The following is a 25,738-nucleotide window of genomic DNA, read 5'->3' as shown; positions in this document are numbered from 1 at the left end:
CTGCAGGTCTCTGTACAGTCTTCTACTCTGCCCCTCTTCTCACCCTGCTCTTCTCCAGCCCACTGCCCATGCTTTGTTGGAATGGGTTGTCTCTACCCCAGGATCTTGGCAGCAGCCCTGGAGCCCCCACCCCATCCCTCTAATCCTGTCTCACGCGGCAGTTAGAAGACTATTTTGAAAAAGGCAAACTCAGTCACTGCTCAGGCTTGAAATCCTTAGGGGGCTCCTTTGTTCTTCAGAAAAGTTTTATATTTCTTATTATTGCCTTTTAACAGCTTCCCCCCACGCAAACATCAGCATTAGCTTCCATACCCAAGCAAATTACAGGCACACTGAAAGTTCTTTAGTTGTTTAAATGACACGTATTTCTTTGTACACATTACTTCCTATGCCCACAATGCCCCTTTCTTCTCCCACTCACCAAACCCCAATCCCAACCAAAACACATCATCTGAACCCTTTAATAATCATTTATATTTCAAGTTTATTTCAGGCCTCCTCCAAAATGCCCTTCCTAAATTCCTTAGTCAGCTAGGCTTTTTGTGAGCTCAGTCCTCCTGTCCAATTGCACCGAATCCCTAATACCTAGCTGAGTGCTTGGCACATCGAGAGTACTTCATGAGTATTTGTAATATGAATTAATTCATAAAAATACATCTACATATCAATTTATGAATTGCCAACATTCACAGCATCCTATGCTTTCTTAGCTCCACTGAACAGAAGAAATTGATGTTTAAAGTGCCTAATATATTTGCAAAGTGTAATGTATTTAGTGACAGAGTTATCATTTTTTGTCAAGATTCTCTTGTTCTGAAAATTTTGTTCTCTCATCACCTGTTTAGCTTTCTCATTTTCATTTCTTTCTTATTTAACAGTGCTTATTCTGACAGAGAAAAAGGTAATATAGTATAATATTTAAGAGCAAAGATTTTTGAGACAGACTGTTAAGATTCAAATCTTTACTTCTGCCATTTACTGGCTATTGTGATCTTGAGCTGTTAAACTTTCTTGGCCTTGGTTTCTATATATGTGAAATGGGAATAATAATGGCCTCATAGTGGTGTTGTAAAGAGTAAATAAATTATGATATCGAGAAACTGAGAATAATACCTGGCACATACGTGTAAAATATATATACTGGGTAACTATTATTGCTTCATTTTTCTTATTACTGGTATAGCTTCATATCAGAAGAGAGAGGAAAGGGTTTTCTTTATTAGTGATACCAGGCCATATGTTCTGTTGTGCAGATCATTAAACAGTGCCTTTAAATTTGCCTTACGTGAGAGATCCCTTTCTGGAAACTGAAGTCTACAATCCATACATCTGCACAGGACTGTTACCTCATCACAGTAGATGGCTGGGTTACAGAAGACCCCCTTCAGAATTGCTTCCCAGACCCAACTCTCTGAGGCTGGACTCCTTGTCAAGCCAATCATCCCCCAGGCACTGAACTGAATGTAGGAAAAGTATCCATTTAACATTGAGTCTTATGTTCACTCCTCTATTCTTGTGCTGTATGAAATTTTCATTTGGGAAAAAGAATCCTCAGAAGACAATTTTGGGTGTCAGATGTAAATCCATGAAACACAGAAAATTAGTGTTGCATTGATTAATGCTAAGAGAGCTTTCTTATTTACATATCAGTAAGAGTAAAATTATATTTTATGAGTGTCTAAAAACATTTATCTCCGGCTCTCACTAACTTATGTAAAAATTTTCCCAAAGCAACTAATGAGCTTATAGGAAATTTTATGGGAAAAGATAAATGAGAAGTGCTCTTTGTTGTTTTTTTTATCTCTTATTTATGTATTTATTTTATAATTTTTACTTTGTTATATTAGTCACCATACAGTGAGAAGGGCTCTTTGATTTTAATTTGGGCAGAGAGCAAATGCACGGGCACTTCTAGATATTTGCAATGGCAGTATAAATTGGTATGGCTTTTCTAGGAAGGAATTTAGATATCTAAAATTAACATCTTGAATATGTTGAAATGTTTTCCACCCAGGATTTCCAAAACTCAGAATTTAGATTAAAAGAAATAACTAGAAAGTTACATAAAATGTGGGCAAACATCAATTCTTTGCTATCCATTGTGTGTGTGTGTGCTTTCATGTTAACTTTATGTCTGTATCACCCTAACAATATGTAAACTCAATGAAAGAGGGGACTTTTCTGCTTTTTTCCCCCCAGCTATATAATGAGCACTTAACAGATTACCTGGTATATATCAAAATTCAACCACTATCTATTATATTAATCACTCATTGTTGTGATGTCTAATAGAACAAATGAGGAAGCACCTAAACAGCTAAATAAATATGGCCAAATGATGAGATAGATTAAATCTACCAAAAGGTCAAAGTTTTTTTTTTAAGTATATTGATTAACATAAAATATTCAACATTTTTACATGAGAAAAGGTTACAAACCATATAATCCTAATATTGTACAAAAATTTTTTTAAGAAAATTAAGCATTGAGTGGTTACATGGAGCCACACATAATTCTTATTCTCTCCTTTAAAATTGTCCTTAAGTAATACAATAAACTGCATTATTTTTAAATGCTCAGTAAGCTTTTTTTTTTTTTTTTTTTTTTTAAGAGAGGCTTCTAAAGACCATGTAGATACTTGGAAAATTATTCGGAAGTAATTTAAATCTAAATAAGAATGTAGACATGCATCCTGGATTACTGCTATGCAAAAGTTACATTAACATAGGGCTAAAGAATTGACAAATGAAACTGACTTGTTAGAGTAGTGAGTTTCTGGGGTTTTTTCGATATCTTTTCTTTCTCCTCTTCCCTCCCTCCCCTCTTCCTCCCTCCCTCCCTTCAGTCCTTCCTCCCCCCACTTCCTTCTTTTTCCCCTCTCTCTCTTTAATTCTTTCTTCTTAATTTCACCAGTTTTTTGGCTGAAAATTTCAATTAGAATCTCATTCAATTAGATTAAATTAGAATTCCATTAGCAGGTTTGGTAATTATTTTAAAAAACTGGAGTTGAGTATGTTCTCCTTTTCTTCAGACACCTGTACATCTTTTAGGAGTTGCAAGGGCCTTCTTTAACTAACAATCAACTCAAGTATATCAGAGTTGTTCTTCCTCCATCAATCCCTAAATTGAACTAAAACCATACACAGTGATGAGCAAAGACCTATATTTTTATTCAGCTCTTGTGCTACTATGAACGTCAGCTTTAATCTAGGATTATTTTATGGGGAAGAAAAATTATGAACACTTCTGAGGTAATAACATTTTCTGTTTTCTCTGCCTTCAGATACTTTTGATACATTTCATTTATGTTGTAAATGTTCTAGCGTTTTCTACTGAGTCTTTAACTAGAAGAAAATAATCGACATAAAATGCAGGGAACTTAGTTTTCCTTGGCTACACAAGCAAGGTAAACCTTAACAAGGATTTAATTATCATCTGTAGTACTTCCAAGCTCACAGACCTCAGAGTAAACGTTGAATGCAGATTATTATTTAGGCTTTATAAATTATTCCCATTTGCTTCTTAAAAATGGCTACAGAAACCATTTGGAATTTTACAGAGTTCTTGGTGACTTCCTAATCCAATTAGCTTGTGTATGGCCAGAACTTTAACTGATTTATGGCAATTATATATTCTTTGGCATACTCAGATAGATAACCTAACTCTGAGATTAAAAAAAAAAAAGGATCAGGATCTTTCTTTGCACACGCCTTCATATTTTCTGCATTTTCTAATTCCAAGTCTTCTCTAAGACTTTTTCTTTGTATTTTACTTTAAAAAAAGAAAAAAATATAATAATAATTGACGTTTAAATTAAGACTCTTTTCAATTGAACTTTCTCTTTCTCCTTCAATGAACTCCTACTAAGCTTCTTTCCGTTCCTCTCCCCAGACAGAGGGACTACCGAATCTGTAAAGTAATTACTTAAACTGATATGAGGGTGCTTATATACTTCTCTGCATTCCATCTTTTATATATATTTTTATTTTCTTTATCTTTATCTTTTATATCCTTGCATCATTTGTTTTCATGAGCTACTATGAGCACAGAACCATTGGTAAGGAAAAGCCATGAAAATTTTCACTACCTATTGTTCATACCTTGAGAATCTTGCACATAATCTCATAAACCGAAAATGTTTTCTCTGCTCGGGTCCAGTCCCACGTTGTCACCTTTAAAAGATGAGAAACTAATATGTCATTTGTTTTAGAAAAATAACCCTGATTTTCCTCTTTATTTTACTTACATAATATAGTGTACAATGAAACTTTCCCATATGTACTATATATCTCAGTAGTGGTGCTATTTTTACAGAGGTCCATGTGTGGTATTTTGGTTTCCTCTCTTCTAAGTTTTATTACCATTTCTCTTCTGCTTTCAGCAAATGTTTTATGTTATATGTAACAATCTCCATTTACCCAATATGACATATTTTAAATGATGTATGTATTATCTACATATAAATACTAAGTATTTATATTTCTCACATATAGTAATTCTGCTAACAGCTAAATACAAAGCAGAATACTAGATATCAATGCAGGCTTTAACTTTTTAAAAAGACATAACTTATATCAGGAAGTTATTTTAAGATATGAATGCCTTATAACATTGTGAAGGCACCAAACACTACAATGAAGTTATTTCACTTTCTTATGTTTAAGACTTATATTTGTCTGCCTAGTCATAAGAAATTACTCAGGAATATAGTAAAATATATAAATAATGGCTTTTTTCCTGCCTTCTGGGTGCTTTGAACTTTGTGTAGACATAGTCATTCAAAATAGCAGCAGGTCAGACTTGATATTTCCAAGAACCTATGTAATATCAGACTGGTAAGTGAGTGGTCTGGCATTTGATATTTATATTCAATAAATATTTATTGAGAATCTACTATTGTGTAAGGTACATGATTCCAAAAGAAAGATCTTAGGTGCAATACGTACCCATACATATTTAATACAAAGACCAATGACTAGAATACAGGATATCAAAATGTTATTTTTTAAAATTTAAACAGACCTGTGTCACATAGGTAAACATATTTTGACAGTCATAAATGCCTAAACAGAAATGTCTTCCAGGGTTATAAAGTAAATATTTAATGCCAGAACATATATATTTAGGAAGGTATTTTCAGAAACACTTGGACTGTTTTCTATTTTTTTCCGTATTTTACTTTTAAAATATATTGGTAATATGTTATTTACGATTATTAAATTGATGTCACTCTGTCATGATAATATGGGAAAAGTAAAAAAACATCGGATGAAGACACTTACTGGAGGTGCCAGAAACTTGTAAAGACATGATCCCCTCAGGGCTAGAAATGTTGGTGAGTACACACGATCTTGTAGAGGGTCTTGCTCCCGTGCTTCACACCAGCCCATGTAGACTATCTGCAAGAAAATTGAACATGATTAACAGCCAAAAAAAAAAAAAGTCTCATTTCAGATGTGTACTTTTCATATCTTGGGTATTTTTATTCTCTCATAAAATTATCAAATTAGTTGATGCAAAAATACAATAGCCAGATAAACCTTCCAATAAGTGAATGTGAACCACTCTTAATTAAGAGTTTGTTTCCATCAGCACTTATCAAGTGTTTGGTTGTTTATGTGATTCAACTTGGCATAAATTATATCTCCCATTCTCCACAATTCCTACTATAAAAATGTTTCTTCATAATAAAATGTATTGACTTATCCTATCAGTTTCCCCGTTAGTGGCATTTTACTATGGGGATGTGATCCCAGGATAAAATATTTAAGTGGGTAAAGGAGACGAGTCAAAGACAAGTACCTTGTGTTACTACCACTGTTGTGTGGTACTACGCCTCCCCTCTACCTGACAGGATGGGTTGATAATTTTTCTTGTTTTAGTCCAAATCTAAGATGAATATAGTTTATTCAAACATTATTCATATATCAAATGACAATGATGACAGCTCTTTTCTCTCTAGATCTTCAATATTGGTGGGTCAGTTTAAAAAGGAAATCATGTGAGATAAGCCACTCTTCCTTCAATCATTTGAATGTTGTGAAGCTCAAACATAGATATAAGCATTTATTCAATGAGTTTTATATTCCGGACAATGTATTCATACGTCATTTATGTCTTACTGCAACTCTATGTGGTAGAAGTATCTGGGAGGATATATTTCCCACCTTATGTAACTTACTTTGGTTTTATAGTTGACAGGATGTTCTTTCCTGCTCTTAGACTTTTTTTGTTGTTATTATGAGATCTGTTATGACTAATGGGATATCAATGCACGTGACACTAGTAGAGTTGGACTTAGTGTCTTGTGCTTCTGCTATTATCATTAGAAAAGCATACCCAAGGTATGTGGAGTCAACCAGAGCCAAAACTACCTCCCCGTCAAAGGTTACCCAAGTCCAGGCTAGAGGCTAATTCAAAACAACCAGTTCACTTGCAGAGAGAAATAAAACACAGATAAATAGACTTTACATGTTCATGTTAGAAGAATTATTTTTTAAAAATATTAATAATATCCAAATTGACCTACAGATGCAATACTATACCTATTAAAATCCTAATGGCATACTTTATAGAAATAGAATAATTATCTTAAAATTCATATGGTAACACAAAAGACTCTGAGTAGCCAAAATAATATTGAGCAAGAAGAACAAAGCTACAAGCATTGTACTTTCTGATTTCAAAAAAATATTACAAAGCAATAACAACCAAAACATAAGATATGGGCATTAAAGCAGATATGTAAGATGGAAGAGAAACAAGAGCCCAGAAATAAACCTACATGTTCAGTGTCAACTGATCTCTGACAAAGATGCAAGAATGCACAATGAAGAATGGATATTCGCTTGAATAAATGGTCTGGGAAAACTGGATAATCACATGCAGAATGAAATTGGATCCTTATCTCACCATATACAAAAATGAATTAAACTCAACTCAAAATGAATTTAAAACTTAAATGTAGGCCCTAAAATCATAAAACCACAAGAAATTCCATTTTAAAACATTACGCATTTCCTGTGTTTATCTCCCAAATTGGTTACAACTAAACAGACAGGAAGTGACAAATTTTCATGAGGACATGTAGAAATGTGAAAGCTAATATAAAGCTGGTAAAAGTTTGATTCTTCACTTCTTTTTTTTTTTTTAAGATTTTTAAAAATTTATTTATTTGACAGAGAGACAGCCAGCGAGAGAGGGAACACAAGCAGGGGGAGTGGGAGAGGAAGAAGCAGGCTCCCAGCGGAGGAGCCTGATGTGGGGCTCGATCCCAGGACTCCGGGATCATGCCCTGAGCTGAAGGCAGACGCTTGAGGACTGCACCACCCAGGCGCCCCTGATTCTTCACTTCTAATATCAACTCAACACAAATGTGTATATATGTGCACTGAAGCACATGGATAAGAATATTCATGTAGTGGGGTGACTGGGTGGCTCAGTCGGTTAAGTGTCTGCCTTTGGCTGAGGTGATGATCCCAGGGTCCTGGGACTGAGCCCCACATCAGGCTCCCTGCTCAGTCTGCTTTTCCCTCTGCCCTTTCCTCCGCTTGTGCTCTTTCTCTGTCAAATAATAAATAAAATCTTAAAAAAAAGAATATTCATGTACCATTAGTCTTCCTAGTTCCAACTATGTACCAGATAGTTTGAGATATCAAAATGTGTAGCCTAAAAGTATTTTATAGATAAAAATAGCAATAAATTGTGCTATAATAAAGTAATACTATACAGCAAGGAAAATTAGTAAATTATAGTTACATGGAAAAACATAAATGAATCTCACAGAACATAATGCTAATTGAAAGAAGTAGATATGGAATAATAATTACACACAAAAATATATAATTTGATTCCAATAAACTTGTTTTGGAATGCATTTCTGGTTGGGAAAAAGGTACTATGGTAAAGCAAGACAATTACTACCAAAATTGTCAGGATAATGGTTATTTTAGAAGACAGCAAGCCAGTTGTGTCTGGGGAAGATGGAGCATCAGGAGAAAATGTGAGTTACTAGAAATCTACTTTTCTTGACCTGGATTGTGGCTATGTAGGGGTTTGGCTTTTTAATAATCAAGAGGCACATCTATGTTTTATGAATTTTCTTTACATGCATTGTGTTTTATAAAACCTTGTTTATAATAGCAAGCAGTGTGTATTATTAATAATAGTTGTTTAACAATCTTAATATAACAGAGCTTTATAAGTTTTATGGGGAAAATATATTCTGACAAATATGGTTAAATTGTGGTCATTCTTGGGCCACTGCAATGAGATGAAATTTTAGTTATTACAAATTATTTAATCATTGTATCACTTCACAATTAGGTTGGAATCTTTCATTTTAACTCAATTTGATAAAACTTATAGTTTCTCTATGTTTATGTTTATTGGCAAGAGAAAAAAGAATTGAGTGGTATACATAATTATGAGAAGGAAATATTTAAGCTTCTTAACACTGAAATTTGAGTTCATTGTCTCTTCCCGCCTCTATAATTTGTTGGAAGCTGAAATATTAACAACGATATGCTGACATTTTTAAAGAAATATCATTGAATACAACTGTATTATTTTGAACTGAGTGTAGATTTGGGGATGAGTTGATAATATAACTAATAAAAATGGGATTATCAGATCTGTAAGTGATATTTCTTCATGCTTGTTCTCCATGCCAAGGACTGTCCTATCATCTTTTGTTCTAAAACAAGGTTCTAATCAATTGTGCAGAGATGTCAAAATGCACCCTTTGGTTTTCATTATTATCAGGACTCTTGAGAAATAATTATATGGTTGAGGAGACTGAGGCATTTTTAGTAAGTTCTTCCCACGCATGTCACGGCAAATGATAATTCTAAAAAAAAAAGTATCACTTAATCTTAAAAAAATGTAAAAACCTAAATGGGCCATATAGGCACAAGAGTATTTCAAATGAGATATTTTGGAAATAAGGATAATTAAAAGGAAATGGTTTCCCTTGCATATGAAATGACAAGAGGACTTCCAAAATGTATAATTTTAAGATAAATATTTCAGAAACTTGCCTATTTTTCAGCTTTATTGTGGTATAAATGGACAAATAAAATTATAAGATATTTAAAGTTGTACATTGTGATGATTTGGTGAACACATATATTGTGAAAGGATTACACACATTCATCAACCTCACATATGTATGTATTTTATTTATATACATAAGAAGGTTTAAGTTCTACTCTCAGGAAATTTCAGTTACATGATACAGTGTTAACTATAGTTAACTAAAGAAATATTCAGACTTTATTCATCTTATAGGTGAAAGTTTACACCTTTATACCAACCTCTACTCATTTTCTCTGTCTCCTGGCAACAACTTTTTCTACTTTCTGCTTCTATGAGTTTGACTTTTTATTTATTTATTTATTTATTTATTTATTTTTCTAATCCACATGTGAGTGACACTACAAAGTATTTGTCTTTCTCTGTCTGGCTTATTTCAATTAATATGATGCCCTCAAGTTACGTCCATGTTGTCACAAACAACAGGATTTCCTTCTTTCTCAAGGATGAATATAAAATATATCTCACCTTTATTCATTCATCTGTTGATATACATTTTTTTTCCATATCTTGGCTATTGTAAATAATGCTACAATGAGCGTGGAAGAGAAAATATCTCCTTGAGGTCCAGTTTTCCTTTCCTTTGGGTATATACCCAAGAGTGGGATTGCTAGATCATATAGTAGATCTATTTTTAATTTTTTAAGGAAGCTTCATACTGTTTTCCACAGTTGACAGCACAAGTCAACATTCCCACCAAAACTGAACAATTGTTCCCTTTTCTCCACATCTCCACTAACTTGTTATCTTTTGTCTTTTTGATGATAGCCATTCTAATAGGTGTCAAGGTGATATCTCATTGTGGTTTTGATTTGTATAAACTTGTTTATTTTAAATGACATGTGTAATTATCTGAAAACACACCTGATATGTAAAGCCTGCACTGCATAGCACCATTTTATTTATTACTTTAAGATTTATTTTAGTTTACATTATTATTTTGCCTTTTTTAAATAGACTTTAATTTTTTAGAGCAGTTTAACATAATTGAGTGGAAGGTAGAGTTTTCCCCATAGACCTCCTGCCCCCATGTATACATAGCCTGTGTGTCTCTTCCACTATTATCAACCCCACCAGAGTGATACACTTGTTACAACTGATGATCTTACATTGATACATAATTAGCACCCAGAGTCCATGTTTACATTATGGTTCAGTCTTGGTGTTGCATATTCTAGAGATTTAACAAATGTATAATGACATGTATCCACCATTATAGTAACATACAGAATCATTTCACTGCCTTAAAAATCTCTTGTGCTCTGCTGATTCATCCTTTCCTCCCCAAGCCCTAGAAACCACTGATTTTTTTTTTACTGTCTACATAATTTTACCTTTTCTAGAATGTCATATCTTTATTTTTTAGTTTTTTTTAAGTTTTTAAAGATTTTATTTATTTATTGAGAGAGATAGTAAGAGATAGAACATAAGTGGGGGCAGAGTGAGAAGTAGGCTCCCTGCTGAGCAGGGAATCCAACATGGGCCTTGATCCCAGGAACCTGGGATCATGACTTGAGCCGAAGGCAGCTGCTTAACTGACTGAGACACCCAGGTGCCCCTGGAATGCCATATCTTTAGGATCGTATAGTATGTAGCCTTTTTAAATTGATTTCCTTCATTTTTTAATATATATTTATGGTTTCTCCATGCCCTTTCACAGCTTGATAGCCCATTTCTTTTTAGTGCTGAGTGATATTCCATTCTTTGGATATATTACAGTTAATTATCCACTCACTTACATACAGCCATCATGGTTGCTTTCAAGTTTTAGCAATTATGAACAAAGGTGCTATAAACATCAGTGTGCAAATTTTTGTCTGGACATAAGTTTTAAACTCATTTCGGTATATACCAAGGAGGGTGATTGTTGAAATGTATGATAAAAGTATACTTAGTTTTGTAAGAAACCACAAAACTATCTTCCAAAGTGGTTATACCATTTTTCATTCTCACCAGCAATGCATGAGAGTTCTTATTTCTTATTTCTCCATATCCTTGCCAGCATTTGGCATTGTCAGTGTACTGGGTTTGGCCATTGTAGTCAGTGTGGAGTGATATATTACAGTTGTTTTGCTTTTTCATTTCCCTGATGACATATAATGTGGAGTATCTTTTCATATATTTGATCTGTAGATCTTCTTTGGTGAGGCATCTACTAATGTTTTTGACCCATTTTTTTAAAAAGATTTTATTTATTTATTTGACAGAGAGAGAGAGACAGCCAGCGAGAGAGGGAACACAAGCAGGGGGAGTGGGAGAGGAAGAAGCAGGCTCCCTGTGGAGCAGGGAGCCTGATGCAGGGCTTCATCCCAGGACTCTGGGATCATACGCTAGGCTGAAAGCAGACGTCCAACAACTGAGCGACCCAGGGGCCCCTGACCCATTTTTTAAATTAGGCTGTTTGTTTTCTTATTGTTGAGTTCAAGAGTTCTTTGAATATTTTGGATAATGGTCCTTGATTGGATATATGTGTTGCATATATTTTCTCTCATTTGTGGTTTGTCTTATTCTATTAATATCTTTTTACTTTTAATGAATTCCATGCTAGCAATGGTTTCTTTCATAGATCGTGCCTTTGGAGTTACATCTAAAATGTCATCAGCAGAGATTGCTGAGTGGCTCAGTCAGTTAAGCATCTGCCTTCATCTTGGGCCCTGGTGCCAGGGTCCTGGGATTGAGTCCATATCAACATCCCTGCTCTGTGGGGAGCCTGCTTCTCCATCTGCCTCTACCTCTCCTTTCTCATGAAAAATAGGTTACAATCTTTTTTAAAAATGTCATTGACATAGCCAAGGTCATCTAGATTTTCTCCTGTGAGATCTTCTGGTAGTTTTATAGTTTTGGAGTTTACATTTAGGTCTGTAATCCACTTTGAGTTAAATTTTGTGAAGGGTGTAAGGTGCATTCAATATTCTTTCTTTCTTTCTTTCTTTCTTTCTTTCTTTCTTTCTTTCTTTCTTTCTCTTTTATTATAGATATGCAGTTGTTCTAGCACCATTTATTGAAAAGACTATCCAGGGGTGCCTGGGTGGTGTAGGTGGTTAAGCATCAGATTCTTGGTTTCAGCTCAGGTCATGATCTCAGGATCATGAGACTGAGCCCCATGTCAGGCTCCATGACACCATGCTCAGTGCAGAATCTGCTTAAAACTGTTTCTTCCTCACCTTCTGCCCTTCACCCTGTGAGTGCTCTCTCTCCCTTTCTCTCTTTCAAATAAATAGAAAAAAAAAAAGACTATCCAGAGAGGATAATAAAAAAAAATTGTAAATGGATTACCTCCTGAGATTAGCAATTAGAGGAAAGGAAAATATGATGGGAGATCACCAGTTTGACTGAATCTCTGACCATAGTTCATATTCAGGACCTGATAGGAATTATTTTTAGGCCTTCTCCCTTAAATAAATTGAAGATAATGTAGTTGAATGGGTGGATTAATTTATGATGCTATTTAAGTTGCAACCCAGTTTTTTGAGGAAATGAAGTCAACTGTCTTTATCTTTCAAACCTTTGCAAAATCAGAAATACAGTCTAGAAGCAGTTCAAAGTTCACTTGTTCCTTTTTTTCAATTCCAAACCTCCCCCCACTTATCTTAAAAGATTTATGACTTGCATTCTTCCCCGTGCCTGAAATATAAATGTTAAAGTACAAACTTCAGAGAGGTAATTCTTACCAGTAGAGAAACAAAAGAGAAAAGATCACTTAAACTTAGTTTTAGATGTTTAGAGCAAAGACTATTCTTTCAGGGATCATTTCTATAGTTTGTTACTAGATGTTTATAGCAGCATTATCAACAATAGCCAAGTTATGGAAATAACCCAAACATCCATCGATTGATGAATGGATAAAGAAGATATGGTATATATATATTACTCTGCCACCCAAAAGGATGCAATCTTACCATCTGTGGTTGGATGAAGCTAGAGTGTATTGTGCCAAGTGAAATAAGTCAGTCAGAGAAAGACAAATACCATATGATTTCACTCATATGAAGAATTTAAGAAACAAAACAGATGAACATAGCGGGGAGGGGAAAAAGAGAGGGAAGCACACCATAAGCATACCATAATTGTTTGTTAGTTAAGTTTCCTAAGGGTTAAGAATTCTCATCAATACATGTGATTCAAGCTACTAGAAATAACAAGGGAAGCATCTCTATAGCAGGAAAAGTAGGATGTGTGCTTTTGGTAAAAGAAAGTATGAGGGATAGAAATACTTTCTGGTTGAAGGAAAAGAAAGTAATTTTGTGCTAAATCGAGGCTAGTTATTTAAAGAGAGGAAAAGTAGGATAAAATAAGAATGTAAAAAAAGAAAGTTGTAGAGTGTTTGTGGAAAAGGAATCTTTAAAGAAGAATTTTGATGTGTGGTCTGGCTGGCTAAAATTAAAATGAATTTTAAAATGAGTTTTAATATCAAAAGTAAACTGGTGCCAATTATCCCCAAGATGGCAGCAGAGTAAGAGGACCCTAGGCTTGTCTCGTCCCATGAACACAACTAGGTAACTATCAAATCATCCTAAATACCCCAGAAATCAGCCTGAAGACTGACAGAACAAACTCCACAACTAAAGGGAGAGAAGTGGCCACATCAAAGAAGGTAGGTAGTCCAGAGATGTGGTTTAGGGGAGAAACAGATTGCTGCTGCTGCAGAGGGAAGAGAGCCATGGTCTCAGAGAAGGGCAGAAGAGAGAGGAACACACAGGGGATGCACAAGGAGAATGTTTCCCCAAAGCCACTGGTTTAGAAAACAAAAGGGGCTGAATTTCATGAGTTCTTGCAACCAGTGTGGCTTAAAGCCTATAATTTTAAAGGTCCGTGGGTTTGGCTGTGATACAGCCCTGAGGGCATTCGCTACTACTGGAGAGAAGGCAGACAAACAACCCAGGGACCAGACAGCATGAAAATAGTGATGTGAAGAATGCCTGGGACACAAAGTGGGGAGATTATTCACTTTTCTGGAGATCGTTCCTGGGAGGCAACATTCTCAAATACACCCCTCTGGGAAAAGGGGAGTTGGCCAGTGCTATTTCCCTACCCATCCCCCAGCATAAACACAGAGCCACCAGCAAGAGGCAGCACAGCTACAAGTCTGCTTAACATACTTACACCAAGCCCCACTCTCTATGCTCTGGTGGGACTGCCCTTCTAAGTCAAGCTTGCCTCAGCCCCAGCATAGCGGGCCCCTCCCCCAGAAGACCAGAACAAGCCCCTGCCCCCACCACATCTCCCAACCAGAGACTTTTGGCCGGGCCTCAGTTCTCATGGATGTGGTGTCAGGTCTCATTTCACAAGCAGACCACCACACACCTAGTTAAAACTCATACATTTAGGCCAGGAACCAAATGCTGTGCACAGCAGGCAAGAAGAGCCTCTGCAGACGACTGGCCTGAAGGATAGAGCAGCCAAAACACAACAGCAGAGTGCATACACCACACACTGGATACATTCACTGAAGTGCCAGGCCCTGAGCACTATATGAACTCTTCTTCATAAGGCCATTACTTTCAGGAGCAGGACATATAACTGACTTTTTTAACACAGAGAAGAAGGCAGAGACTTAGATAAAATGACAAGATGGAGGAATTTATCACAGATGAAACAACAAGATAAGGTCATAGCCAGAGATCTAACTGGAATAGACGTAAGTAACATGCTTGATGGAGAATTTAAAGCAACAATCATAGGATACTCACTGGGCTTGAGAAAAGAATAGAAGACATCAGGGAGACCCTACCACAGAGATAAAAGAGTTAAAAAAGAATCAATTAGAGATGAAGATGAAATAAACGAGATAGGAACTGGGCTTGATGCAACAAACAGCAAGCTGGAAAAAGCAAGAGGAATGAATTAGTGACCTAGAAGACAAAGTAATGGAAAATAATAAAGCTGAATGAGAGAACAATTATGCAACACAGGAATAGACTGAGGGAACTCAGTGACTCCATCAAATATAATAACATTCATATTATAGGAGTCCCAGAAAAAGGGGGGAAAAAGGGGGCAGAAAATTAATTTAAAGAAATAACAGCAGAAAATGTCCCTAATCTGGGGAAGGAAATAGAAATGCACACAGAGATCCACAAGGCACACAGAACTCCCATGGAGGAGAAGAAAAAGCAGGCCGATAGCAAGACATATTGTAATTAAATTGGCAAAATAAAGTGATAAGAAAAAAATGTTAAAAGCAGCAAAAGAAGTTCTTAACTTACAAGGGAAAATCCATCAAACAAAGACTAAAGGAATTTATGACCATTAAACCACCCTGCAAGAAATATTAAAGGGGACTCTCTGAGTAGAAAGGAGAGACCAACAAAGACAAGAAAAGATCAGAGAAAATCTCCAGAAACAATGACAAAACAAGTAATAAAATGGTAATAAATACATATCTATAGTTACTTTGAATGTAAGTGGACTAAATGCTCCAATCAAAAGACATAGGGTGTCAGAACAGATAAAAAAAAAAAAAAAAAAAACAAGACCATCTATATGCTGCCTACAAGAAACTCATTTCAGACCTAAAGACCCTGCAGATTGAAAGTGAGGGGGCAGAGAAACATTATCACACAAACAGATGTCAAAAGAAAGTCCAAGTATATCAGAAAACTACACTTTTTTGTTCTTGTATTATTTTTTTCCTGCTTTGGTATCAGGGTAGTACTGGCCTCAAGGAATGATTTTGATGAGGTGCAGGTGAATATACATGAAGTTCAGTGGGGTGGGGTCCAGAGCCAATGACTGAGAAAGAATTCTTGAGGCGTCTTTGGTGCAAAATGGTGGTTTATTAAAGCACAGGGACAGGACCCGTGGGCAGAAAGAGCTGCTGCCCCAGGGTTGTGAGGAATGGCCTATTTTATACCCTCAAGTGGGGAGGGGGCTAGGGATAGCGTAAGTCTCTAAGGAATTTTGGAAACAAGGTCTCCAGGACCTTGAGGGGGCTAGCTGTTGTTGGGAAAAGGTCATTTATTACCGTCTAATAAAACCTTAGTCATGAGACCCTTCAGATGTATATCGGTAGGCCATATGCTTGAGGGATGATTGCCAATACCTATCTTGGGGGGTTAGAGATAAAGGAAGTTTCCAAAGCAATTTTTACACGTTAAAGTAGACTTACAGGATCTTGCTGGAGGGGAGGGGGTCAGGCGAGGACTGCCTTTTGCCCTTATCAAAGTATTAACATCGAGGCAGCTGAGTTCCTACAGGAATGTCACCATGCCTGTTTTAAGGACTTGTCAATGGGCTATAGGTAGTAAGGACTATTTCTTTGTCCTTTAGGGCAGCCAGGAGTGCCTGAGAAATGTTGCATACATCCCATGGGGGAGGGGGGGAGTTGCAGGGTGTCAGCTTCTGCTTTGTCTTCAGCTTGCCTTCCGTTCCCTCATCACTGGGATTGAGCCCTGCATCAGGCTTTCTGCTCAGTGGGGAGTCTGCCTCTCCCTCCGCCTCTCCCCCTGACTTGTGCTCTTTCTCTTTCTCTCTCTCTCTCACTCACTCTCTCTCAAATAAATAAATAAATAAATAAATAAATAAATAAATAAAATCGTAAAAAAAAAAAAAAAAGAAAGAAAGAAAAGAACCAGAGTGCTCTTGAATCTTCTTGCAAGAGGCTATACCAGGTCCTCTTCATTACCCAGATGATAGTCAAACTTCAGGGACTTAAATCTTGTGTATGCATCTCAGAGCTAAAGAAGTTTCCACCTGACATCTCATCCTATACAAACATTGGAGACCTCCAAATCAAATTGACTAGGAAGAGAAGTAGATGATATTGAGGTAGATGGCTTCCTCTAAGCATCAGATCAAAACTTCCTACTTTAACTGAACTCAAAACTTTTTTTTTCCTTCTTTTTCTTTCCTATTTTTTTTTTAAGATTTTATTTGTTTATTTGACAGAGAGAGAGAGACAGCCAGAGAGAAAGGGAACACAAGCAGGGGGAGTGGGAGAGGAAGAAGCAGGCTTCCCAGTGGAGTGAGCAGGGAGCCCAATGCAGGGCTTGATCCCAGGACTCTGGGATCACACCCTGAGCCGAAGACAAATGCTTAATGACTGAGCCACCCAGGCACTCCTCTTTTTCTTTCCTTTACTCTGGCATTGATCTGGAAAGATAATGCCCTCATCTGTTTCTCCCAGACCATTACTAAGGCAGGTAACCTTTGCCTTTCAGACTGCTAGATTTGTCATCAAAAACTGCCATCTGTCTATTAACAGCGCCACCTTATCAGGAATGATTGGTAACCTGACAGGATGTATCTTTGTCTGTGGTGGTTACCGATGTGGGAAACAAAGGCAGAAAAGAAATTATTAAATTTCCTTACTACTTACAGCCCATTGACCTGTCCTTGAAATGGGTAGAGTGACATTTCTCTAGGGACACAACTGCCTTGATGTTAATACTTTGCTAAGGGCAAAAGCACCCTTAGCCTGACTCCCCGGGATCTTGTAAGTCTACTTTAACATATAAAAATTCTTTTAGAAATTTTGTCTATCTCTAAATCCCCGAGATACATGTTGGCAATCATCCCCCATGCATATGGCCAACTGATATATATCTGAAGGGTCTCATGATTAAGGTTTTATTAGACAGTAATAAACCTTTTCCCAACAATAGCTAGCCCCCTCAAGGTCCTGGAAACCTTGCTTCCAAAATTCCTTAGAGACTTAAACTATCCCTAACCCCCTCCTAACTTGAAAGTATATAATGGGTCACTTCTCATGACCCCAGTGCAGCTCTTTCTGCCTACAGGTCCCGTCCCTGTGCTTTAATAAAACCACCTTTTTGCACCAAAGACATCTCAAGAATTCTGTTTTGGTCATTGGCCCTAATGTCTTTTACCACAGTTACCATTGTCTTGGAACTGTAAATGCCTCGATAGCTGGTGCATAGCCAGGCAACGCCTCTTAGTTATCTGTGACCTTAACTTTCCACCAACAAAGATACTTCATTGATTGACTCCTCTGGATTTAGATCATTAAGTTAGAAAGGAATTACCAAGAGGAATTGCCAGATTTAGGATTAATTTCCTTTGAGACCACACTTCCCTGATTAGGAGTAAATGTAATTGAGAATATAATCAGAAATCTCTCCTTAATTCTTAAAGATATTACAGAATTTTCTAAGAAAACAGCCTCCCCACAAAGATCCTTAGTCTCTCTGTCCAAAGTTTTGTTTTTGTTTTTTTTTTTTATAATTAGATAATCTTTTATTATCTTTTAGGTAAGCAATAAGCTGTCTATGCTGTGGCCAACACCACTTGCTGCAGCTTAATTAACATTTCTGGAGAGGTTGAAACTCAGTTACATAACATCACTGAGCAAGCCACTTGGCTTCAAAAGGAATGTGACCTTTAACCAGCCAACCTGGAATTTCCAACTCAGGGCTAGAAGACTTAGTGGCAGAAGTGGGACCAAAAGAGACTTTAATGGCTTTGGGGATAATGAGAAATATAGTCATGGTACCCATGAACCACTTTTTGAGTTAACTGTCTTTCTTACCCATTCTGAGGGATGTGAAAATGATGAATGAAACAGAATAATATTAGCACAGTGCTTTGAGATGATCTCCAATGCTTATAACCTCGACAAGATATGTACTTAAGAAGGGGAAATGCATGAGATCCTCTCCTTCTATCTCTCCTGTTACACAAATGTGGCTCTATGGTTTCTGGTCAGTACTTATTCTTTCCTCCTTTCTCCAACATGGGACATGACTCCTGGGAAAGGTTCTTCCCGTACTGAGGGACAGATATAGACAGAAATATTTCAACCAAAAGGGACAACTGGATGCTTGACCAATGATGCCTTCAAAGAAATATCTGGATCAAAAGGAGGACATATAAAAATGAATAAAGGAAACCTCATTTAAAATGGAGTTGGGAAGCCATGAAAGGAGAGCTCTCATACACATACCAATCATCTCAATCTATATGACCAGTAGGAAGAAGGAAGATTGCCACGTCTCAGTAACAGCCACAACCTCAAACTTTCACTCTCCTCCAAGTGACCTTGTTTAACACAACCCTCCCCAATTTCTTCCTGGCACCTAATAAAAGCTATCCTTTTCTCTGTCTCTTAGGGCTTGCCTATGATTTGCATAATTTGCTTGTCCCAAATTGCAATTCCCCTGCTATTCTTGAATAAACTCATGTTTATTTAATTAAATTGCCTTTTGTATTATTTAAGGTTAACAATATGTATCCCCAGCTTTTGGGGAGCAGAAAGGGAAAGGAAGGTATTTAAGAAGATATAATACAGTAGGTAACAACATACTCATAATGAATAATAAAGAGACAAATGGTATGTTCTTACAGCAAAATAATCATGGCATACTAAGTCTTTTATATTTATTAACATAGGTCCCCAAATTTGTCTCCAACTTTTTCTCAGCCAAAGTGAAGATGGACAGTATACTCATCTGATCTCCCTGTGATAGAGTGGTCCTTGGTCCATCATTATCAGTATCATCTGGGAACTTGCTAGAAATGCAAATTCTCATGTCCTATCCAAGATCTCCTGAATTAGAAATCTTAGGGTTGGGGTACAGCATTCTGTGTGTTAACAAACTCTTTATCTGATGTGAAAGCCACCTTAATTTCGGACATATGTATCCCTAAATCAGAGAGTAGACCCAACAGCTGGTAAGTCTGTGTATTATTGAGAACAGGGCTTATTACTTATGACAGAAGAAACCATGATGAAAGTATTCTAGTACTTGAAAGAGAAAAAAAAATTATGGGTTCTTGATTAACAGGTATTTCCATATAGAACAATGCTAAACAAGCTTGTTTAAGACCAATTCTACTTCCTGGGACCACTGGAATAAAACAAGCAAAAAATTTTAAAAGGAGGATAAAAGCATTTTAGAAGGTATTGCCATGTTACCATGGCACAAAGACCTAAGCAGCCCAGCTTTTAGTGAAAAGGAGAACTCAGGGATGTGAGTCACCTTCAATGCCGCTTTCCCCTGGCCTTTGTCCATTGTAAACCAACTGCTGAGGGGCTAAAATAGTAGGTTTCACCAGATTCAAAGGTTTAAGTAGCACATGTTGGATTTCAGCCTTCCAAGAAAAGAAGTCAGCAGAATACAACAATAGAGGAGTAAAAATAAATGAGTAATAGGCCTAGCCTCATAAAGACTGGAGCCTGGTTCATAAACACTCAATCCTGATTGAGATAAGATAAACTATAACTTTTGATTTTATTTTGCCAGAAATAAAACTAAATCCTCTCCGGAGGAAGATAACCTTACTCAGAGCCTCAGATTATGTCTATAATGTTTATATGCAATGTCTATTTTTAAACCAATATTTAGAAGCCATGAAAGGAGGCAAAAATAAATACAGTTTAGAAAACCAGGAGATAAGATAGGCAATAGGGGAAATGCACATAAGAGATACAGATTTTGGAGGTATCAGACCCAGAACTTAAAATTATTATGCTCAATATATTTGAAATTAAATGATTAGTTCAACAATTATAGGAGGTAACTGGAAATTACAAAATAATAGAACAGGTATCTGCAAATGAAAATAGAATAACTGCAGTTCAGTATATGGATTTGCTAGAAGTTTATATACAGTTGAATAGAGAAGCATAGAATTCAGTGAATTTAACAGTCACTGATTCAAAATCAACATAACAATCAATTGTGTTTCTACACCAAAAAGACCATTTTTCTAGCCTTGATGTGTGTGTGCCTGCACACATGTGCACATACACACATGTGCACACAGCTTAGTGGTAGAAGTTTACATGTTACAACTAAAAACATCTGGGAGTAACGGATGTTTTTCAAAGCCATAGCAATCGAGAATGTCTACAAAGGCAAGAGAATAAGAATTTAAAAATTATTTACCAAGGAATCCCAATTTGGTGATACCCCCAACTCAGAGCATTTCTTACCTTGCAAAACTTTAGAATTAATCTCCTGAATTAAAGAAGAGGAGATGCATATCTCCCAAATAGAATCACCTTTATATTCCACCCAGCCTCCTATGCGTTCAGACAACAATATCAACAGCACCTACCTACCAAATCCATACATCTGCTTTTAATTACGTTTCCAGGAGATTTCTAAAGAAAACAAAAAAAACGAAAAAGAAAACAAAACACCTACACCGACCTTACCATGCATTACTGCAACCACTTTGTACCTCAAAATATCCACTCCTGTTACTTCTAGGAGAAAATTTTTTTCTGTGGAGCCATGGGGTTGCACCACTGTGGACTGGCTCACCCACCTTCTAATATGAACGCATCCTTTATATTCTTCAAATTCAGTAGACATCACTCCTAGGAGTTCAAGCCATTCAGCTCAAGTGACAAACTAGACTGTTTCATCACAGCTTTTGATGTATTTGACATCAAGTTCACCCTCCCTCTCATATCAGGAGGCAGCTTGCTTCCAGGTCCTCAGTTAGCAGTCAAAGCTACTCCTTCTGTCCCTCTTAGGAAATCATCTCTCTCCAACCCCATTGTAATGTCAATTACTTACTGTTGGCTAAATATTTCACCAGGTGGTTTTATTTTTGTGGGGGCTTTTACAAGACTTTTGCTGGGTTAATGTTTATCCAAGAGAAATCTTAATATAACTGAATCTCAAGGAGAGCTTTAAATGAAAAAGAAGTTACAAAATGAACTGAATGTGCCCGGAGTGTTCTGGTATAAGCAGAAAGAAATAATCTTCACTTTTGGTAGAAGGGCACATGGTTGATTGTGAGTTTACAAATGAACCTATTGTTATTTTTATATCAGCTGTAAAAAACCATCTCCTTTCCCTCTTGCCAGCTGCTTCCCTGAAAACCACTGCTGAGCCAGCAATTACTGTAGCAGCACAAAGCCCCTCAAATGGGGGACCATGGCAATTACCCTGATTTGTCACTGCAAAGGGTTGGCTACAAAGGCTCCTTTCAAGACATTGAAATTAAGCAGCTTGAAACTGTGCCAGGGTATTTTGGAGAGTAGCAATCAGGAAAGAAAAAAGAGACACCCTTGTCAGCACAAGAAAGCAGGTAGACCTGCATTAGACACGGAGTATGTTAATAGGAAATAGGATGGCTATTTTCTGGCAACAAGTCAGTGTTATCTGAAATACATTGTTGATCTTAGGCTGACTTTGCCCTGACAATCAAAATAATTCTAGGCCATCCTGATTTACAGTTAAAAAGTAAAACTCAAGATTTGTTTTGTTCTGGTTTGTGTTTTGGCTAGGAGATATATCAGATCTAATACATCCAAGATTTCTACACATAAAGGCAACGTTTTCAGATTGGTAACTTGACCATTTTCTCCAACACACTCACAAAATAGAGTAATTCAGTCAAGTCTCTGTTATAAGCTTTGGAGATACAGCAGTGAACTAAATACACACTGCAATAATGTAACTTAGATTCCCCTTTGGAAGACTGAAAATGAAAGGATAAAAAAAAATACATGTTATGTCAAGAAGTAAGAGGTCCTAAGGGAAACAAAGTAAATGGAGGAAGGGAAAATGGGAAGAAGTGGAAAGGGGCTGAGATATTTGATGAGATTGCCATAAGTTCTCACAGGGGTGCATCTGAGTATAGGCTTAAAGGAACTGAGAGTTCCCCAAATGGGGGAAGACCATTAGGGCAGAGAAGCCAACAAAGGCAGAGGCTGGAATGCAAGACTTGCCTTGGGGGTTTGCGAGGCCCTGGCAGCCAGATTCATAAAATGGAAGGTGACCTCAGATGTACATACCCTTAGGACCACTATGAAGCCTCTAGCTTCTGCTCTGAGTGAGATGGTAAGTCACTGGAGGGTCTGAGGAGAGGAAAGACAGAATCTGAGTTGTGTCTGAACAGTACCACTTGACAGAAAGGGAAGGGATATAGGAGGCACAAAATCAGGAAGGATGCTATAGCAGTGATCCTGGGGGAGAGAAAAGAAGCTGCAAAAGACTGACAGCAAAGGAGGTTTTAGGAGATTTTGGACTGGGGATATATTTTGAAAGTCGAATTTCATCTTATAGTGTGAAAGAAAAAATGAAGTTAAGGACGATACAGCTTTATGACCTTTATGGACAGAAGAATGGTGATGCACATTGTGAGATGAGAAATCCTTTGAAAAAATCAGCTTTGGAGGGAAAATCAGGAGCTCAGTTTTAGACATTTTAAGACTGTGATAATTTTAGACATAAAGTGGGCCTATCAAGAGACAAATCGTATAAACCATTGTGGAGTTCAAGAGAGTGGTCAAGTCTTAAAATCTTGATTCATTAGTTTAAGACTGTTATTTAACAGCTTGAAGCTGGATAGATGTGTACAGAAGAGACCCAAAATAGGGTTCTGAAACAGCAGATGTTTTGGGGTGTCAGACAAGAGGAGAAACAACAAAGATATAGGAGAAAACTCATGCAATTTTGACGTAATGAGAGACAAGTGAAAGAGGGTGAACAGCAGCATCAAATCCCTCTGTTGACTCAAATGCCATGAGGACTGAATTGATCATTGATCTAGCAAAACAGCACTCCTTTGTGACCTTGGGACAAATTGCAGTTGGGTTAGACCCAAGAGAAAATGGGTGAGACTAATAGGAACAGTGAATATAGCCTCTCTTTCAAGGAGGTTTGCTCTCAAGGAGAGCAAAGAACAGTGTGGTTCTGAGAAACCCTGGGTGGAGAGGGAAAGGTAGATGACAATGGCTCATATAGAGAGGAGAGGCTGTGCAGTAATGGAGGGGGCACGAGGAGCGTGGGGAGAGCTCGGAGCTCAAGATTCCTTTAGAGAAACTGCGGAGCACAGATGCAGAGAGTGGGCAGATGTGTGCAGTTCTCCACTGATTGCTTCAATTTTCTCAGTGAAGCAGGAAGCAAAATTGTCTTTTGATTCTGAGGATAAGGTCAGTGGTTTGGAGGTTTAAAGAGACAGCAGAGATTCATATAAAAGAGGGAATAACAGGACTGGAGAAGGTAGAATAACTGCTACGCTGCCTTAGGGGCCCGCTTGGGGTCAGTGATCAGGAATTTAATGTGAGATTTCACCATGGCTGTTTGATTTTCTTTAGCTATATTTAGCTAAATGAGAATAATCACAGAGTAAAGGGAGAGTTGGATTTATTCAGAATGATTTTTCCCCAAGAGAGAATAAGGAAGCAAGTGGGCTGAAGGAATGACAATACTAAGTAGTCATGGTATTTCCCTTGTGTAAAGGGCATAAAACACAAGGACGGGATCAAACAGTCTAAGACTCCATTAGTGTAGAGTATTGCGGAGTTTGAGGTGCCTAAAGGGCTGAGGTGGAAGGGTGAAAGGTATCACTCTAGAGCAGACTGTTTGGAATTTATCATCACACTGTGAGTACTCATAATGACAAGGTGCGGGCAACAACCAAGGCGATGCATAGTTTTGAGAAAGCGTGAACATCAGGCAATTGCATAAGAGCAGGCCAAGTAACGGAAAGGCCAGGGCACTTTCCTATATCTTTCTTCATATGGCAAGAAGTATTGAGGGGCCAATTGTGGAGATGTAATGATCCGGGGCTAAAATTATTACCTAGCAGGGCAGGTATCTGGGATAGTGGATGGCGATAGCGCATGGTGGAAAGGGCATGTTTATGTGAAAGAGATACAGACAGACAGAGACAGAGATGGAGAAAAAATTAGAGGACAGTGCAGTGGGAGCGAGCAGATTGCCTTGCCTTTCCAAGTTTAGTAAGATGAAGGGTTAGGGAAAGAAGCCAGATTCCATTTGAGAACTACAGGATCAAACAATTTTCTGCAGGAGAGCCAGGTTTCAATTGGCACAGGAAGGTGAGAAAGCGTAGATTAAAGAACTAAGGGAAAAGAAGATTTACAGAGGAGTCCCCTTAAATCGTTTATATAAATCCCTTCTCATCTGTTCAGAGTAAGAGAGTAGGAAGGGAAGAAAAACCTGGAGTACAAACAGTACAAAGCAAGAAAATCCATTCTTCTTGACAGGTAAAGGCAGGATACATAATAAAGGAAGTCAAACTTCTTTATTCCTCTACCTCTACATATATTTGCTCATACAGCTAAGGTTTTAATAAGCCAATTTGATTAATATATATTAAGTTTTCAATATTTGCTTTTGTATTGCTAAATCAACTTCTCAGGCAATTTGCTAAATTCATTTTTGATAGTGAGATTAAAGTGTTCTCTACTGTATGGTGACTAACATAATATAATAAAAAATCATTATTAAAAATAAATAAATAAATAAATAAATAAATAAAAAATAAATAAATAAATAAATAAAGTGTTCTCAAACCGCAATGACAGTAATCCCGAAATTTCATGACCACGGAAGACCTTGCAACCGCTGAAACATGAGGACACAACACAACTTTTCATGAAAATGTAAAATCCAGGGGTGTCTGGGTGTCTCAGTAGCTTCTTCCAATTCTTGGTTTCATCTCAGGTCCTGATCTCATGGGTGGTAAGATTGAGCCTCACCTTGGGCTCCCTGCTCAGTGGGAGTCTGCTTGAAGACTCTCTCCCTCTATCCCTTCCCCCCTCACTCTCTCTAAAATAAATAAATAAATCTTAAAAAAAAGAAATGAAAAAGTAAAATTGAGTATGTCACATCATTTAATAAACAATGCTTACAGGTGGGAAAGCTTCTGTTGATAGATATCATGGAGAAAGGAAACTCCCATTTGAATGGTTTGTTGAAAA

At 37.1% G+C, this 25,738-nt stretch overlaps 1 protein-coding gene and 1 pseudogene across 2 annotated transcripts in view; one reads left to right on the top strand and one right to left on the bottom strand.

Moving 5' to 3' along the window:
* SNTG1 (syntrophin gamma 1) overlaps nucleotides 1–25,738 on the bottom strand; it is a 302,428-nt gene that overhangs the window by 81,430 nt on the left and 195,260 nt on the right. For both annotated transcript variants that reach the window (XM_008706661.1, XM_008706662.1), the window contains exons 12-13: nucleotides 5,283–5,399; nucleotides 4,101–4,172 (exon numbers count right to left, since the gene is read on the bottom strand). In XM_008706661.1, the coding sequence (XP_008704883.1) occupies nucleotides 4,101–4,172; nucleotides 5,283–5,399 (189 nt within the window). The remainder of the gene's footprint in view (nucleotides 1–4,100; nucleotides 4,173–5,282; nucleotides 5,400–25,738) is intronic.
* LOC121101771 lies at nucleotides 12,822–12,936 on the top strand (annotated as a pseudogene).

Source organism: Ursus maritimus, unplaced genomic scaffold (genome assembly GCF_017311325.1).
Source record: "Ursus maritimus isolate PB19 unplaced genomic scaffold, ASM1731132v1 scaffold_9, whole genome shotgun sequence".
Taxonomy (NCBI): domain Eukaryota; kingdom Metazoa; phylum Chordata; class Mammalia; order Carnivora; family Ursidae; genus Ursus; species Ursus maritimus.
Note: the sequence above shows the minus strand (reverse complement) of the source record. Positions and strands in the feature narration are given on the sequence as shown.